We start from the raw sequence: 18,400 nt of genomic DNA, 5'->3' as shown, positions 1-18,400 counted from the left end.
CTACCACTAGTGACAAATATCACCTGTGGCCTGGGGCAGCACCTGCCAGCAGGGAGTGTTGAACGGGAGGAATTGGACGGAGGCGCTATGTCCTCCCGGTGGGGGCTCCTCACTGGCAGGTGAGTCGGTATAGGTAACCGTAATAAGTAGAGCCCTGCACGGGCCGAATATGTGGGCCCTAGCCCGACCCAGGCCCGTGGTGTTTCAGTCCGGTCCGGCCCGTGGCCCGTAGGTGGCACAATTTTACAGCCCGAGCCCGTCCGAAGCCCGAGACCTCTTTATTTATTTATTTATTATTATTAATAATTCATTATTTTCGAGCGTGAACTGGTGTGCGCCGCGCGCAGCCAGCGCAGCAGCCGGCTGCAGTCTCTCGCTAATTTAATGATGATAAAAACAAACCCACAAGAAGTTAAGACAGCATCATGATCCTCACCCAGCCAACAACAACAACAAAAAAAGATTATTGCCTACCTTTCTTTGAGGTAAACTGTGATGAATAATATTGCAAAAATAGTTCCAATCCAGTGCGTAATACACAAACAAAAACTCCTCATTTTGAGTCACGAACGCCATGAAGAAAAAGTATAGGCTTCTAATGTGTGCGCGACATGTGTGTGTGTTGTTGTCACGTGACTACTACTAGCAGCGTGCCTCCAGGCTGCTAGTGCTGCTGCACAACCAGGGGTTTTGCGAGAGGCGGATTATGTTTACCAGAGTGAAATTATCTGCGCAAAATGTTCGGTGAGCTCGAGCCCGGCCTAGGCCCGATGATCAAATACAGAAACGGCCCTAGCCCCGCCCGTTTTGGCGGGCCGGGCCGGGCCCTGGGCGGGCCCCAGCGGGCCCCAGCGGGCCTGCAGGGCTCTAGTAACAAGCAGTGCAAGCAGTGCAAGCAGGCAAGCAGTGGGAAAAAAAAGCAAAAAACAAAACAAATTGGCTAACCTATCTAAATTTGTACGAAAAAAAAACCAAAACACTAATGTGTGTGTGTGCGGGTGTGTATGTGTGTGTGTGTGTGTGTGTGTGCGTGTGTGTACCAGGTGTCAGCTGAGCTGCAGCAGGAAGTGCTGATGAGTCTGATCCAGACAGATCCCGACATCATTGACTATCTGCTGCGCAGGAAGCTCAGGTAACCATGACGACAAGCAAACAACTATGACTGTGTTCAATTCAGACTCTCAATAAATGAGGGGTTGCTTCTTCATTCAGTTGTTCATTCATTCGTTTGTTTGTAAGTTTGTTTGTTCACTTCGTTCGTTCGCTTCTTCATTCATTCAGGTAAAAGTAAAAGTGATATATAGCACTTTTACCTTAGCGCTAGGTGTACTCTTGGTTGCTTGTTTTTGCAGGAAATGCACTTAAGACTTCTGGTGATTAGTAGTTTTGTTCCCTACCTATGTTGAATGTACTTATTGTAAGTCGCTTTGGATAAAAGCGTCTGCTAAATCAGGGGTTCTCAACCTTTTCAGGCCGCGACCCCCAAGATAATGATATTATTTCCCGCGACCCCCCGCGCGGTCCCGTTCGTGCGCGCGAAGGTTATTTAATTACAATAGGTTATTTGATAATTGTTTATTATCAAAACATTTTTGCAAAAAGTGGGTAAATTGAGTAAATTAACTGATAAAACATGAATTAATGATAACATAAAAAAATATTTTGTTAAAAAAAATATATATATCTTTTTTTTTTTTTTTTTTTTTTTTTCAAATTCACCAAAAAATCTGGCGACCCCCCCAAATTATTTGGCGACCCCCCCTGGGGGTCGCGACCCCCAGGTTGAGAACCACTGTGCTAAATGACTGTAATGTAATGTAATGTAATGTAATGTAATGTAATTCATTCATTCATTCATTCATTCATTCATTCATTCATTCATTCATTCATCCATTCATCCATTCATTCATCCATCCATTCATCCATCCTCACAACACAATAAATGTGTCATATTTGATGGCCCTCCGTCTCTCCATGCAGTGGCAGTCACCTGACAGTAGAGGGCTCCAGCAGCAGCAGCGGTGAGTGTGGGGGTCGGCGGGACACGGCGGCCTCCCTGGACTCCGTGGGGGCGTCCAGTGGGAGCCTGTCCCCCCTGGAGCCCCCCTCGCCCCTCTTCCCCCCCGACAGCAGTGGGAGGGAAGGCAGTCTGACCAGCGAGGTCTTCCTCAACGTCCTGAAGCTCAACCAGAACAGGAAGAGGCAGGAGACCAGATACGGTACGTCACACAGGGAGGAAGATAGACACTTAAAGGGATATTTCACTTTCATTCTAACATGTTTGGGGTCATTTTAACGTCTACTCGGACTGTTGTGAGCACCCCAGACAGTTTTTAGAAAGTTGCTTGATTCAGTATTTAGATATTTGATATTCATTTTATCAGACACGCCCGTGTCTGATAAAAAAAAAAACAATATCAGTCTGGTGACTGATATTGTTCTTCCAATTGATTTTTCCATTTATATATAAAAGAAAATGTTATTTAATTTTTTCACAGTACAGGTAGTACAGCTAAAGGTTATGCTAAAAGCGTAACACAAGGGTAACTTGTTTCCATTGTGGTCCATTGAACTCAATTAATCAGTAAGATAATACTGGCGCTACCTGTTTTTGTTGTTAAATCCCTTACTATCATATTTGACCTGTGGCCTATACTGTATATTACATTTTGTTGTTAACCTTCTGCAGCCAAGGGGATATTCCTATATATGTTATTTTAACAGGCTTAAAAACACATTGGCTACTAATATACAGGAAAAGAGACAAAGAGAAATTTAGGCTACAGCAGAAAGCCAACGATCATGATAGGCATACATAATTGGATTTCGAACAGTTGCCATTAGCCTAGTTTGCATTCTTGTTGGAATTGACACCATTGTCTTTTAGTATAGTCTACAACAGTCTAGAGATGTAAAACTCACATGCAGTTTTCCTATCCTATTACGCTTTCGGACGCTTTTGGACGTAAATTACGTTAATTACGTCCGTGTCAGTGAATGAGTTAACACCGGGAAAGCATCATGTTTAAATTTAATTTTAGATTTCTGCATTAGCTATTCAAAAATAGCAGATGTACAAGATCGCAGCGGGGAACATTTTTGAAAAATCTTGAAAGACCTACTGGTTTAGAAGGCATTTGTAGAATCGGCAGGTCTTAATGCAGGGGGGATGCAACTTTGATGATGGAGAGGGCCACTATTATTTCCTAACTCACTCCAGAGGGCCACATTGCATATACTGTCGGGCAGACACCTCAAAACGCGTCGCACTGTCTGCGACGCGTTTTGAGCTTGTAGATCGGCTATTTTTGCTACTTTTGTGTGATATGGAATGGCGAAGTACGGCATTAATTTACGAAAAAAGTTAATAAGAGGTCTGCCCGGTAGTATATGCAATTGGAATCCTTATTTCTTTCTGTTGCTGGTTTTTGAATTGGAACCCTCAAAAGTAACATTTTAACTTAATTTCAAATGCATTTAGATATACATGTACTTATGTTAACTTTTGCATGTTTGGAATTGTAACAGCTGAAATCAATAATATATCAGTATTCCGATACTGATATATGCGGGCCGCATTAAGTGAAGGTGGGGGCCGCATGTGGCCCGGGCCGCCAGTTGCCCATGTATATGTCTTAACTCATTCCCTGCCAGACTTATTTCTGGCTGTGTTTGCCCACTGCCAGCGATTTAGTGTTTTTTATAAAATTGTTTAAAAATTCACATTTTTTTTTTCTTCATTATGATCGCAAGTCCAGTTGTTTCTAAACACACAGGCGAGTCGTGCACGGCGCTCAGACAACAAACATTACGGCCGGGGCGGACCCCTTCTCCTCCAGCCCAGCGTTAAACAGCATGCATGGCCATCTGAGCGGAAAACTCACTTTCTTTTTCCACCTCGCCACAGACCTCGCTAAATCCCTTATGATCGCGTGTTCAACTGTTTGTAGACACACAGGGTAGTTGTGTGAGTGGCCCAGAGAAGACATTTTCAATCGGCGACATTCCATTTTGCAGCAGTAGCAGTTTCTAAACATCGACGCGAAACAGTGTTCCTCGGCGGAGAAATGCAAAGCCGAGAAAAATGCGTTTGAAAGCGGAACCCAAACAGGAAGTGGGCGGGAGCGAAAATCTTTGATATGACGTATTTCCGTATCCGGGTGTGCTACAATGAAATGTGTCACTTCGAGAGATGAACGACGGTGAGATCTTGTTTTAAAAAATGATTTTGCAAAATTACGTTTTTTACGTCCTAGGCAGGTTTGGTAATTGGAAAAAAATATGTTTTTTTACGTCCTAGGCAGTGTATGAGTTAATGGGTTAAAAACTATTTGTCTCGCCATCGCCCCCCAGGTGGCGCTGCAGAGCCGGCGCCGGGCAAGTCCATCCGTCACATGCGTCAGTTCCACTCCCACCATAACCTGCTGAGCTTGGCTCAGGCCCCCTCGGACAGCAGCGGCAGCTCCTCCAGTCTCCGGGCCCCCGACTCGGAGCGCCACCCCCAGGACGGGAGGCCCCCCATGGGCTCCACGCTGAGCTTCTCCCTGGTGGGCGGCGCCGGGGGCTGCTCCGCCGCCGAGAACAGCATCTGGATCAAGCAGGCGGCGCCCCAGGAGGAGGAGGAGGAGAGCAAGCCCTCCTCCTCCGCCGCCGTCACCAACTTCTGGGACTTTTTCACCGGGAAGGGCTTGTCCGGGTCCGAGACCATCGTATGATGGAGAGGGAGAGGATGAAGGAAGAGAGAGAAAGAGGGAGATGGGGGGAGAGAGCAGTGGCGTGCACAGACATTTTGAGGGGCAGGTGCTCAAGTAAATGACACTTTTTTTTTTGTTTACTTGGTCTGCTCTTTTTTCCCTCTACACCTATACCTCTTTGCCAAAAATAGCCGATCTACAAGCCCACAACGCCTCGCAGCGCGAGGCGTTGTGGGATTGTAGATCTGCTATTTTTGGCTAAAGTTCTCCTCAGAAAAGGGATGCTAGGTTTCGAGTGGTTATGGTAAAAAGAAAAATCATATCACATAAAGATTTGGCGGATCCCCTGTAGTAACTCTGAGGACCCCCTGTTGAAGACCCCTGCTGTAAACTAAAAAAAAGGGTGGGGAAAAAGTTTTTTTTTCTTTTTTTCAAAAGGGCACTTCTGGTCAAGAGGGCAAGGGCAGGTGCTCTAGAACCACCTAGAGTCTATCTGTGCACGTCCCTGGAGAGGGAGAGGAGTGTGAAGGATGAAGATGAACGAAGAGAGAGAAAGAGGGAGAGGGGGAGAGAGAGAGAGAGAGTGTGTGTGTGTGTGTGTGTGTGTGTGTGTGTGTGTGTGTGTGTGTGTGTGTGTGTGTGTGTGTGTGTGTGTGTGTGTGTGTGTGTGTGTGTGTGTGTGTGTGTGTGTGTGTGTGTGTGTGTGTGTGTGTGTGTGTGTGTGCGTGCTCGCGTGTGTGCGTGCTCGCGCGTTGACTTGTGAAAAATAAATTGGGAACTGAGTTACGTACTGTAGGTGAAGAGAAAGACGAAAAGGAAGGAGAAGGGAAAGTCTACCATTTGCCATCAGAAACATTATATTAACCACATGATGAACCCTAGCGTCCCTTTTTCTGGGCATGTCGTAAATAGCCGATCTATTAGTTCACAGCGTGTCGCTTGTAGCTAATTTTTGGCAAAGACATTTGGTTTAGAAGGGGGAAAAGGAGGGGACCGTGTACAGACTCCTGGGGGACCCCGAAGTATATTAGGGTTTTAATGTCTAAAAATACAGAAAGAACACTGCGTCAGTGACAGCTGGTCGGACTGGACATTTGGTGGGTTGAAGAACAGAGGACACAGCGTCAGTGCCAGCTGGTCGGACTGGAAAGAACTCTTGTAAATATGCTGGTTTGGACAGAACAGAAACAATCCTACCAGTGATGTGTTGTATATTGCATATTGTTGTCACTGTTTGATACGTGCTTTTTTCCCCGCTCACATGCAGTCAGGCCTGGGCAATATCCCAAATGAAAAGATTGTGGTTAAGTCCTGCCAAAATATTGCAATATCATTCATATTATTGTTGTTTTGTTTTTGTTTGGGACTCTTTTGTGTATGTGTGTTTGTGGGGCGGGGGGGGGGGGGGGGGGTTGCATCAGTGCTTACAACTCTGTTCCTCAGATGCCGACAGTCAACTTTAGGGTGCCATATCTAAGAATGCCAAATAACGGGGGTGGGTTCGAGTGGCACAGGTGTAAAGTTTCTGCCCTCTCTACCATGGGGTTTGAATCCTCCACAGTGCGTTGGGCTTGGCTCGGAGCTGCAATGAAAACAACTGGCCATGTTCGCAGGTGAGAAGGCTGTTTATTTAGGACAAGAGAGACAGAATAAAAAACAATGTATTTTTTTTAATTTGGTCTCTCTGTTTGACACGTAGCTCAAATGTGTGGCTACGTTGATCTTTCTAGAGTCTTTAACCGTGGGTCGGCACTCGGCACCTCAAAAGGACGGGTGTGCGTCACACTTCTGTGAACTCTGTTGTCTACAGTACACCCTCCCCAAGACCAAACAGTACGAGTTGGCAGTGACGGGGGGAATTGACTAAATTGGGAGAAAATGCAAAAAGAACAAAAACGCTTGATCAAATGTTTTCCCCAAATAACAACAGCAGCTTTTGATGTTGCGTTCTCCATTTCTTACGAGATTTAACAGCTAGTTTGTCATTTCACTCTGTACAGCTGTGATCGTCTTCGTTACTCTTGTAGTTCTTAAACGTTAAAGCACACATCGTCAAACTAACCATTTTTTAACCACTTGAACCCTATAGCATCCCTTTTCTGGGGGTGGCGTGGCAGGTCTGCAAGATCACAATGCATAAGCTTGTAGATCTGCTATTTTTGGCGGGGAGATTTGGCGAGGGAAATACTAGCAGACCAACAGTAGTATAGTGTATATAGGGTTTAAGTTGTTAAAAATGCACTTATATGGTTGTAACTTTCAAAATAAAACCCCTTGATTCAAGTCATGTTTTTTAATTAATTAATTAGTTCATTTTTAATCCCTCAACCCTGAATCCTGAGTTGTACGTAGTTACTGTAGGTGCCGGTGTGGCATAAAGAATAGCCAGCTATTTTCACACACACACACACACACACACACACACACACACACACACACACACACACACACACACACACACACACACACACACACACACACACAGGCTTGTACAATAGATTGACTCACACACATGCGTACGCATCTTTTATGAAGCTGTATTTCCCTCTGTAGCTGTGAACAGTAAATGCATTGCTTCTGCAGTACAGTATGGTCACATTACATCATGTTGGAGTCACAGTAGGTGAATTACACACCTGTGTTGACGAGGTGCCAGCAGGCGGAAATAGACTGTAAATATGAGCCGCATGCTCGTAGCTTCGACTCAATCGTGTACAGTAGTATTCTTATGGCTACCATGACGTCACACTCGAGTAAGTGCAAATAGGGGAAGGGAATTGACGTTGCGCGAATGTACTTCAGAGGTGCAAGCAAAGGTGCTTCCTCTGGGGATTTGGCTCCTTTTTTTGTCGTGCCTGTACCACACAAAGGCCCGTGGAGGGGCTCCCATCCTGGGCGTCACTGTTCAAATCGTGGGCCTCCTCGAGCCTGCACTACAATATGTAACCATAGCCTTGCGCTAGGACAGAAACATATACAGTATCACTGTATTTTTGAGTTTGTGAGTCCCTCTCACAAACTGATTGCTGTGGTTGTTTGCACCTCTGACGCAATGATTCTCAATTTGGGGTCTGGGGACCCCCAGGGGTCCTTGGAGGGGATTCCAGGGGGTCCACTCCCAAGCAAAATTATTGGTAGTTACTGTAGGAAACCAGTGGACTAGTGGTAACTCTGTAACTCAGAGAGTGTGCAAATGAAACCCGTACGGGTCCATTTGGTTTCATGTGTACACTCTCTTGAGTTATGGGGGTCCATGGCCTAATGCATATCAAAGTCGGGGTCCTTGAAATTAAAATGTTTGAGAACCACTGCACTAACGATTGGACCGCCCTCCATTCAGCCACGCCCCCAAATACCTGTAAGTGTGTCTAAAATGATTTCTAAAACAGGAAACAAACAATGCTTTCGTTTAGGCAGCTTAAAAAAAATCCCACTTTTAACGGCCTCAGAAAACAATCGCATATGAGCTACGGGCGTGCGGCAACTCTTTTTTTCCCTTTCTTTCTTTTTTTTTTTTTTTACAGCTGTATATACTATGTTAGTAGGCTAGTAGGCCTTGATTGTACGCAGTGAAGGAAGGTATTGACTACCTATACGTTTATACTGTATTGATTATTTTGAATCTGACGTAAATTGTATGTGTTGTAATATGCAGTATTTTGTTGTCTCTTGTTGTTCAGCTTGTGGGTATGTTATGTAGCCTACGTAATATCTGCTGTGTTACTTTATGTAACAAATACATGTATTGCGTAACAGTATAGCCACGTTTTACTTGTGGTCTCCATATACAAAACTCAGCACATGAGGGAGTTCACCTCATAACAGCATTTAGAATAGAACTGAATAGATTATAGGATAAAACGTCATAATCGCACCACAGATAGAAAAGCGACTTTCGGCTTTATCTGATTTACATATATTGTCGCCGTCGGGTGGAAACCTTGGATGTCCTAAAACGTTACTTTTCGGGGATAAAAAATAAATAAATGTTTTTATTTAGTCACAAGCTCTCTATAATGCTTTTCATCCGTTAAACATTTATGAAAATCACAGACAGACTTAAAGGGCCACTGATTTTGAACCCAAATCCTGTTTTTATGAAGTTGAGGAGAAAATAAACATGATTTTTATTTGGAATTTGGAATTGGAATGCTTACTCTGTGACATTACAGGGTGAATCTCAGTTCCTCCTAGATTACTAGGCCTACAGTGTTTCCTGTAAACTGTAGTTCCAGTTGGAACTATACAAATATCAGCTAGAGTCCTGTGTGACTATACCTTCTCATGTGTGTACGCTCCAAGAACACATGCCTCAGACCTCAAAGAGAGAGTGATTAAAATGAAAATAAAAGCTCAACATAACCCAAAGGAACTTCCTGTATTAGCCTGTTTTTGTCCAACTTTACACAGCAGTCAACATGCATGTGTGTGTTTTCACTTTAGTGAGGGAGCCCTGGCTATAGGAGTGGTTTTGGAAGGGAGGTGCGCTAGTTGCTGCTGCTAGTTGCTGCTGCTAGTTGCTGCTAGTTGAAATATGAATTAATATACAGTGGAAATCAATCCAGAGGAACACATACTTACACACATACTTATTTCTGTACATTATTCTTTCCGGTCATAGGATTTTTCCAATTTCAAATATTTCTGCTCTTTCCCACCACAAATAGTGCTGACTTTCAACCTGATGTCCCTATTTTGGGCATGTCATTATATATAAGTCTCACTACATTTTCACTACTTTTGGGCAAAAGTGAAGTAGGGCATTATTTTAAGAAAAAAAATCATATCAAGTTGAAATATGGAGATAAAGGTTTTCTGCAGAACAGCGACAATGCAGTATTTTTGATAGTTTGAATGTGAGCTTGAACAAGCCTAAGTTTATCCAATAAAACATTAATATAATAAGCTGTACTTTTCTTGTCATAGTCCTTTTCAAGAGCAGTGGACCTTAACCAAGAGATTAATGAAACACTACTCTGTTGGGTTGATAGTGTCCTCAAACTAAATATTGTACAAAATCATTATGCATGTACTCTGATATTTGCTCAAGAAAAAAATTGTTCCATTTCCGTTGACAGAAACATCCTGCACATGGCTATAAGCGAACGAATGGTGAACGCTGCCTACTTGTGTCCAAAGTGAAACATAACCTGAAAGTTTCAGGTTAACAAAATCTTATATAATGCAACTTTGCATTCACAGTATTGTTTTTTTTTAGTTTTTTTTTAGCATTCCACAAGTTTCATTCAATTCCCACTTGAAAATATTGACACGGTGAGGCTTGGAAAGGGAAAGCTAATGATTATTATGAGGTCCTATTCAGAGGTCTGAGAGTGTTTTTAATGAGTGGTTTATTGTTTTCCTTCCAGAATACAGTAGCCTGCTTGCATAATGTCTGTTGCTTTGCTGTCAAAGCACATGAGGTGTTTGCCGTTCCGTTGTTGAACAGAGATTTACTATATTCCATTTACCTTTTTAATGCTGACCTTTTCTTAATCATTAATGAAGTTGTACAGTCTACCTTCTAGTGTATTTAAATTACAATAAAAGGTTATAGGCCTATAATTTCATCTGTACATCTATCTATGCTTTTCTATTCCATGTAAACCAACAGCCAATGCCTAAAAGTGTGTATAATTTGAAACTTGTGTGTTCTGAGCTTTTTTCATCTGGACCATGTACATAACACAGCTATGAATTACAGTGGGAGTCGTAGAGGTTTTATAGCACACAATGTCATAGATTTTTTTTTAACAGTAAAGTCAAGACCTAAATAACAAAAACATCTGTGGGGGAAAATATTTTGTCCATCATTCAACCATAATGTGACATTATGTATGCAAATTGGACTAATAATGATTATTTTTCAAAAACGGATTCCCTAATACATATTTCAAAATTATGGCAGACGCATCATACCTATTGAAGAAATATTGTGCAAACAAAGTACAACAATTACATAGGATGAAATGCAACTCAGAAGATGAATTTGAGCAAAATCCAGTTTGCTTCCAATGACAAGTGTACTGAACACTAAGTTACATGTTCATGTGTGTCCATGAGATCATGTGTCCCCTGACAGTTAAAGCTGTTAAACCAAAGGTCCACTGTCCTGTCCACTGAGGTCACAATACTGAATGGAATGTATTCATCATCATTCAATTTGACTGGTATTTTCTCTCACTTCTGTAGGAACTTAATCTTGTTTCCTGAAATAACACACAATGGATAGTTCCATGAACACTTCAGGTGCAACTCCAGCTGAACCTGAAGTGAGGGGACAATAAAAGAAGAATAATGTAGATGACAAGCAATGACAAAGCAGCAATAAGGCATCACTGAATTGGCCACCAGATGTCCCCTTTGTGTCATTTTCAGATTTCCCCTTTATTATTATGAGTTCACCTGTCTTGTCTTGTCTTGTCTTGTCTTGTCTTGTCTTGTCTTACCATGACATATGTGTAATCCTAGAGATTATTAGAGTGTTTCACTCTAATATATGTACTCACTGGATAGAATGTGGATCTAGTGGAAAAAGTCGAGATATTGTACTAAAATACACATTTTCTGCCATACTCTAACCCAAATAAATACCCCCTATTATTATCTTGTAACCTCGTGTCACCCCCACCAGAATTTTCCTCATGGAGGGGAAATGATGGTGTAGTGTGAGAGTCCAGCTGTGCAATGTTCAACCACAAGCTGAACCTGTTTGTGCTACACATTCACTGTCTCTTTAAAAGCCGGACTCTATCTTGGGTTTTGAGGTTAGGTTTAGGCATAATTTCTGTGAGGTTAGGGTTAAGATTAAGGTTAGGTTTAAGCATTTAAGGGTCTAGGTTTAAGGCTAGGGTTTAGGCGCAACCTGGGCGACACACCAATGAAAGAGAGAGTCCCCTTTAAAACCACTGCCTCCTGCAAACATCCAGGAAGTCCCTCCCTTTGCCTCCATATATAACTCATAGATATACAGTACTCCCCCAGTTTGGTTCAGAAGAAACAAAGCTCAGAGCTGTTGAGTGTTTTCTCTCAGTGTGAGTGCGGTTGTCAGTCAAATGGCAGAACAGCAGCAACAACAGGGATGTGATCTGGACCAGGATCAGTTCTGTTGTCCTGTCTGTCTGGACCTTCTAAAGGAACCAGTGACTCTACAGTGTGGACACAGTTACTGTAGAAGCTGTATTGAGGGTTACTGGGACCAGTATGAGGAGACTGGAGTCTACAGCTGTCCCCAGTGCAGAGAGAGCTTCAGTCCCAGACCTGTTCTGAGGAAGAACACCTTGCTGGCTGAGGTGAGATGACCTTACAAGTTACAACCACACATTAAACTACATGTTCTGATACACAAAACTCCTTGTTGACTATTGTGATAGATGGTAGTTATACTATATGTTGGTTACTTACTACACATTATGTTATGTATGTTGATAATGTCCACAAATACTAAGAATACCGTTTAGATAGCATGTTAGACCAGTGGTTCTCAAAGTGGGGTCTGGGGACCCCCAGGGGTCCATGAGAGGAGTCCAGGGGGACCCGAACAAAATGTGTTAATAGAGCACCACAGTCTGTTTAACCACTGTAACCCTATACATCAGCTATTTGAAAATTGACAATTTACAAGCTCACAATGCAATGATATGCAATATTTTTAAAAACATTTTAACAACATAAATCTTGTATGGGGGTCCCTGGCACAAACAATTTTTCATATGGGGGTCCGTGGTCAAATACATATTAATTTGGGGGTCCTTGACATGAACATGTTTGAAAACCACTGGTTTAATCAGATGCTAGTTTTGATAATATCTTAGTTTCTTTGCAGTCTACAGCACTTACATTATGCTGTCATTTTGTTGACGAGGGTAATTTACTCTGATCTTTGACTGTGTTAGTCACTGGTTAATCATTAAACTCTAGCGTCCCTATTGTTGCCATGTCATTCATTGTAGGCAAACATAATAGCAGATTCATAGGGTTCTAGTGGTTCAGAGTGTCTGCTAAACGCTTACATTGTAAATATTTTACAACATACTGTAAAGCAATCAACTTTATGGAATGCAAAGTTCAGAACCACGGATAATGTTACTATTATTATCAGATGAATTTACCTGTCATTTCTCACTGTGTTTATCACCATGAACCTCACAATGACTGTGTTGTATTTGTCATCAGTGAGTGACCTCCCCTCCTCTTCTCTTTACTTCCAGGTTGTGATGAAGCTGAGCAGTACAGGAGGTCAGCAGTCTTCTGTCTCTGCTGCTCTGCTGTACGCCGGTCCAGCAGACGTGGCCTGTGATTTCTGCACCGGAGCCAGACGTCACAAAGCTCTCATGTCTTGTCTGGTGTGTCTGGCCTCTTGCTGTGAGACTCACCTCCAGCCTCACTACAATGTTCCTGTGTTGAAGAAGCACAAGCTGGTCCCAGCCACCAACAAACTGCAGGAGAAGATGTGCTCCAGTCATGACAAGCTGATGGAGGTGTTCTGTCGCACAGACCGCCAGTGTATCTGCTATCAGTGCACCATGGATGAACATAAGGGCCATGACACGGTGTCAGCTGCTGCAGAGAAGACAGAGAAACAGGTAGGACCACCATCACTTGAAGACAAATCATGAGAGAGATCATGTTTTAAAGACAGAAGCAGAACTAAATGACCATGTCAGAGACATTAAAATCAGGGTGTTTTACAAAGTTAATTTAAGATGATGTGTGGATCCATACTAAACTGTTTTCAATTTCACTTGTTTTTACCCTTTTTACCCTGTCTTTACCCTGTATCCTGTATGAGTTCTCTCTCTCCTGATTGGATAGAATTGGTATCCCTATCCCGACTTGAAAATGTACTTTGTTTACAAGCCAAACTGTCTCTTCCTGTTTCTTGCAGAAACAGCTGGTGACAATTCAGGAGGAAGTCCAGCAGAAGATCCAGGAGAAAAAGAAGGAGCTGAAAGACCTGAGACAGGTCATGGAGGCCCTGAACGTGAGCTGATATTATGATAATAGTTCTTGTTCTTGTGTTTACTGTGATGCTATATGGATGAGACAGTGCCTTGTGTCATCAGAAGCACTAGAGAAGTGCTTTTCATGTCAAGGACCCCCAATTAATATGAATTTGGCTGTGGACCCCCATTTGAAAATACTTGTGTACCACTAACCCACATATAATATTTGTGTAGTGCAAAATGTCTATTCTCTTAAGATTTTTTTAAATGAGTAGATCTACAAGCTCACAATGTGTCGTGATGTGTTAGTGTTGTGAACTTGTAGAACGGCTATTTTCAAATGGCTGATGTATATAGGATTATGGTTGGTTAAACAAAATTTGATGCTGTATTAACACATTTTGCTGGGGACCCCCTGGAACCCGCTGGGGAACCACTGCACTAAAGTACCCAGAATGACAGTAAAGAACAGTGACAGTAAATAATCCATCATATCATGGAACTTCTGGAATGGCCAGCAATACTTAATGTTGTAACTGAATTTATTCCCCACGAAGTTCTACAGAAACATGACAACTAATAACCAAGAGTTTCTTTCTTTCTCTGTGTGTGTGTGTGTGTGTGTGTGTGTGTGTGTGTGTGTGTGTGTGTGTGTGTGTGTGTGTGTGTGTGTGTGTGTGTGTGTGTGTGTGTGTGTGTGTGTGTGTGTGTGTGCGCAGAGCTCTGCAGAAGCAGCAGTGGAGGCCAGTGACAGGATCTTCAGTGAGATGATGGTCTCCATTGAGAGAAGACGCAGTGAGCTTAAAGAACTGATCAGAGATCAGCAGCAGACCGCAGTGGCTCAGACTGAGGCTCTCCTGAGGCAGCTGGAGGACCACATGGAGCAGCTGGAGAGGAGACATGCTGACCTGGAGGAGCTGTCCAACACTGATGACATCATCACTTTCATTCAGGTTCCACACATGGCATTTTACTGTTTGGTTTTGACTCATTTAGGAGAAATCAGCTTCATATTTCATCTCATTCCATCATGTCATATTATTATTACATTCCATTACATCATAGTATATTACATGACATGGCATAACATGACATTATTAATGCTGGTAGTTACTAACATACTGTAGTTCTAGTATACAGTAGTTGTACAGACCACAATAACAATGTCAGAATTGTCAAATCGTACACAAGCCGTCAGACTGGGCAATTACACCTCGTCCACCCTGTCTCTCAGCACTGGTGCTCCGCAGGGTTGTGTGTTAAGCCCATTACTATACACCCTGCTAACACATGACTGTTCCCCTTCCTTCCCCTCAAATTACATCATAAAGTTCGCAGACGATACCACTGTTGTGGGGCTCATAACAAATGGCAATGAGTCTGCTTACAGGAGTGAAGTGAAGGACCTTACAGCCTGGTGTGACAGAAACAATCTGGAGTTAAATATAAAGAAAACAAGAGAGATCATAGTGGACTTTAGGAAGTCAAGGCCTGACCACACACCTCTGCTTATCAACAACGAGGCAGTGGAGAGGGTTTCGGAGTTCAAGTTTCTGGGTCTCAGTGTGAGTGAGACCCTGTCCTGGAGCACCAACACCACTCGTGTGATCGGCAAAGCACAACAACGCTTATACTTCTTAAGGAAGCTGAAACAGGCTGACTTACCACAAAATCTCCTTGTTAACTTTTATCACTGTGCAGTAGAGAGTGTACTGACATATTGTGTGGCTGTGTGGTTCTCCTGCTGCACAAGGGCAGAGCAGGAGGCCCTGCAGAGGGTGGTGAAGGCAGCGAGCAGGATCATCGGGTCCCCTCTACCATCTATCACCTCCGTCTTCACCTCCCGCTGCCTCTGCCTCTCCCAGCGCATTAACACAGACCAATCACACCCTGCACATCATCTCTTTCATCTCCTCCCCTCAGTGCTAGCACTTCAAGATTCAAAAACAGCTTTTTTCCGTACGCAGTACGTCTGCTAAATGAACATTGACTGTCCCCCCTCATATGCATTTCAACCGGACTGTGATAATTTATTATTGGTTTCTGTCTCTATTCATTCATCATGCACTTTAAAATATCACCATGCACTTTATACTCTGTGTTGTATTGTTGTATGTTGTGTGTGTGCTACGGGTACATGGGAGCTCCCTAGTAATTTTGTTGTGACAACTGTGTATGCATTTGTGTGCAATGACAAATAAAAGCCTATTCCTATTCCAGAATTAGGCCTGTCACAATTATTACATATGGCCTAATCACAATTATTTGAGATAATCACAATTATTTTCTACAATTGTCATAATTGTAAACATTTTCAAAAAATAGAAGATCAGCTACAAGATCAGCTTCTGAGCTTGTAGATTGGCTTCTTCCACTGTTTTGTAAAATATTTTGAAAGTATAACATTATTCAATATCTGCCCTGTACAATTTGTGTTCGTAGTGTGTGCTGGTTGAACAACAAGGACATCAGCTCAACTCCACCAATTGTGATCAATATTCTAATCTATCTCTGTCTATACTGGTTTACTTGTCTCTCTCCAGAGTTTCCAGTCTCTCTCCAGTTCCAGTGGATCTCCAGTCTCACCCAGTGTGGTCATCTGTCCTGTGAGGTCCTTCACAGATGTGATTGATGTGGTGTCTGGTCTGAGAGACCAACTAGACAACATCCTGAAGACAACTTGTCCAGAGATATCACAGAGAGGTGAGATTTAAATGTGTTTCTTGTTTTTCTAACCAGCCATCATAGTAAACATGGATTGATGAAGTCAGAAGGCAACTGGAGATATTTGAACTGGAGCAGACTGATGGTACACAGGTTGGCTGTCTGTCAGATTGAACAGTAACATTGAAGAATTTAAGCAAGAATATTCCTCAAAGGAAAGATTAGGGTTAGATATAAATGTCTTTATTGTGTTTTAACCGGCCCCTATACTGTACAATACATTTCTAAGTGTTGAAACAGTTTGTACAGGTGGAAGTATGTCTGGGAAGGCTACTAAAGCCTTAGCCCTAGAATGTCTGTGATCTTACATACATTTCATGTATTCCAAATACACAGTCATAGATCACCCTCGTCGACGCGCTGTGTAGTGACAATCTGCACGGCCATAAAAGTGCTCTAAACTCCGTCTGTACTCACCCAATAATTAATTCCTAAGACTTGGAGTCATATTTTGTCCTCTAGTTTCATATCCATTTGAAAGTTCTGCCAGAAAACGTGTGTTTAGTCAAATATCTCCACTTTTCCACGAGCTGCACACGGACGACTTTCTGGACGGGCGAGGGGCACGGACTTGAGTGAAGGACCACATTTAAAACGTCATAACAAATTGACACAGGGAAGCACAAACGAACGGGGAACACAATTGACAGGTGCTTGTGATTGGTGCGGGGTAATGAATCACTCCATCTGCCAATTGTGTGTCCCAAACATTTGTGCGTCCTAAAATAAGTTTACATATATACAGTCCTGCACTCATCCCCGGGTCCCTCGCCCGTACAGAAAGTCGTCCGTGTGCAGCTCGTGGAAAAGTGGAGATATTTGACTAAACACACGTTTTCTGGCAGAACTTTCAAATGGATATGAAACTAGAGGACAAAATATGACTCCAAGTCTTAGGAATTAATTATTGGGTGAGTACAGACGGAGTTTAGAGGACTTTTATGGCCGCGCAGATCGTCACTACACAGCGCGTCGACGAGGGTGATCTATGACTGTGTATTTGGAATACATGAAATGTATGTAAGATCACAGACATTCTAGGGCTACTAAAGCCTGTAGTATGGGGGGCAGTAAATTAGTGTGACCTGTGTTTCATGTCACCCGCTACAGTATATAAATGCACCATTTACCATTTTTTTAAATTATTATTATCATTAATGTTATATTTTTGTTCTCTATAAATATAATAGAATCAGGAGTTCTCTCTCCTGATTGGATGAAATGTGAAACCCACCTGAAAATGTATTTTCTAGCTGTTTTACTGAAGAGCTGGAGAGACAGCTGTTGCTGAACAAACACTATATAATAGCAATGATTACTATCAAGCTATAATAGCTTGAACTTTTTGACAAAACCCTTGGAACTTCAGTTTAATCCATTCTTCAGTATGATGTCTGTCATATATGCTATATATGTGACTGTGCCTTTAAGAGAGCTACGTTGCGACACTGCCGTAAAGCAGGTCTGTTGTCTTTTACGTCAGTCGTATGTTGTGACCTCCTGTAGGCTCACGCTGTATGTTTTACATGCCTGAAGTCAGCAGTAAAGTCTATTGGATTTTACCCTTTGTGTGGACATTGAAATCCTTTACAATGTCATGATGACCTTTACTGTTTTCTTGTGTCTCCAGTTGATGTTTTACATCCAGCGGAGCCTCAGACCAGAAAGGACTTTTTACAATGTGAGTCCATGTTGATGCAGGTTCTGAACGTTGAAGTTTCATTCTGATATGTTGTTATTTAAAGCTCTAATGAGTTTGATCTGAGAGACTAACTCTAAACACTATAAGGTTCATGAGGTTTGATTTTTCTTTTGTCGTGTGTTCTCACAGATTCCTCTCCTCTGTCTCTGGACATGAACACAATATACAAACGTCTCTCCCTGTCAGAGGAGAAGAGGAAGATGACTTATACACAACAACAACAACAACCTTACCCTGATCATGCAGAGAGATTTACTAACTGTCAGGTGATGTGTACAGAGGGTCTGTGTGAACGTTGTTACTGGGAAGTAGAGTGGAGTGGTAGAGGGGTTTAT

The 18,400-nt window shown here is 42.5% G+C and overlaps 2 protein-coding genes and 1 long non-coding RNA gene across 4 annotated transcripts in view; 2 read left to right on the top strand and 1 right to left on the bottom strand.

Annotated features, from left to right (window-relative positions):
• arhgap36 (Rho GTPase activating protein 36) overlaps positions 1-4,738 on the top strand; it is a 104,253-nt gene extending 99,515 nt beyond the window's left edge. For both annotated transcript variants that reach the window (XM_084043499.1, XM_084043500.1), the window contains exons 10-12: positions 1,044-1,132; positions 1,981-2,219; positions 4,354-4,738. In XM_084043499.1, the coding sequence (XP_083899625.1) occupies positions 1,044-1,132; positions 1,981-2,219; positions 4,354-4,715 (690 nt within the window). In that variant the 3' untranslated portion in view covers positions 4,716-4,738. The remainder of the gene's footprint in view (positions 1-1,043; positions 1,133-1,980; positions 2,220-4,353) is intronic.
• Positions 4,739-5,948: 1,210 nt separating this feature from the next.
• LOC311034918 lies at positions 5,949-9,346 on the bottom strand. Its single transcript, XR_014599649.1, has 2 exons — positions 7,160-9,346; positions 5,949-7,083 (listed from the first exon to the last, which is right to left on the bottom strand). It is a non-coding gene; the product is annotated as an uncharacterized lncRNA (long non-coding RNA).
• A 2,403-nt stretch (positions 9,347-11,749) lies between these two features.
• LOC311034349 (E3 ubiquitin-protein ligase TRIM47-like) lies at positions 11,750-13,686 on the top strand (the record flags this gene model as incomplete). Its single annotated transcript, XM_084042229.1, has 3 exons — positions 11,750-11,986; positions 12,905-13,279; positions 13,582-13,686. 3 exons carry the CDS (start codon positions 11,750-11,752, stop codon positions 13,684-13,686), a joined length of 717 nt encoding a protein of 238 aa, XP_083898355.1.
• Between the last annotated feature and the right edge of the window lie 4,714 nt (positions 13,687-18,400).

The sequence above is a fragment of the Gymnoscopelus microlampas genome (genome assembly GCF_963454915.1).
Source record: "Gymnoscopelus microlampas genome assembly, chromosome: 19".
NCBI classification, from domain to species: Eukaryota; Metazoa; Chordata; class Actinopteri; order Myctophiformes; family Myctophidae; genus Gymnoscopelus; species Gymnoscopelus microlampas.
This window is presented reverse-complemented; position numbering and strand designations above follow the sequence as displayed.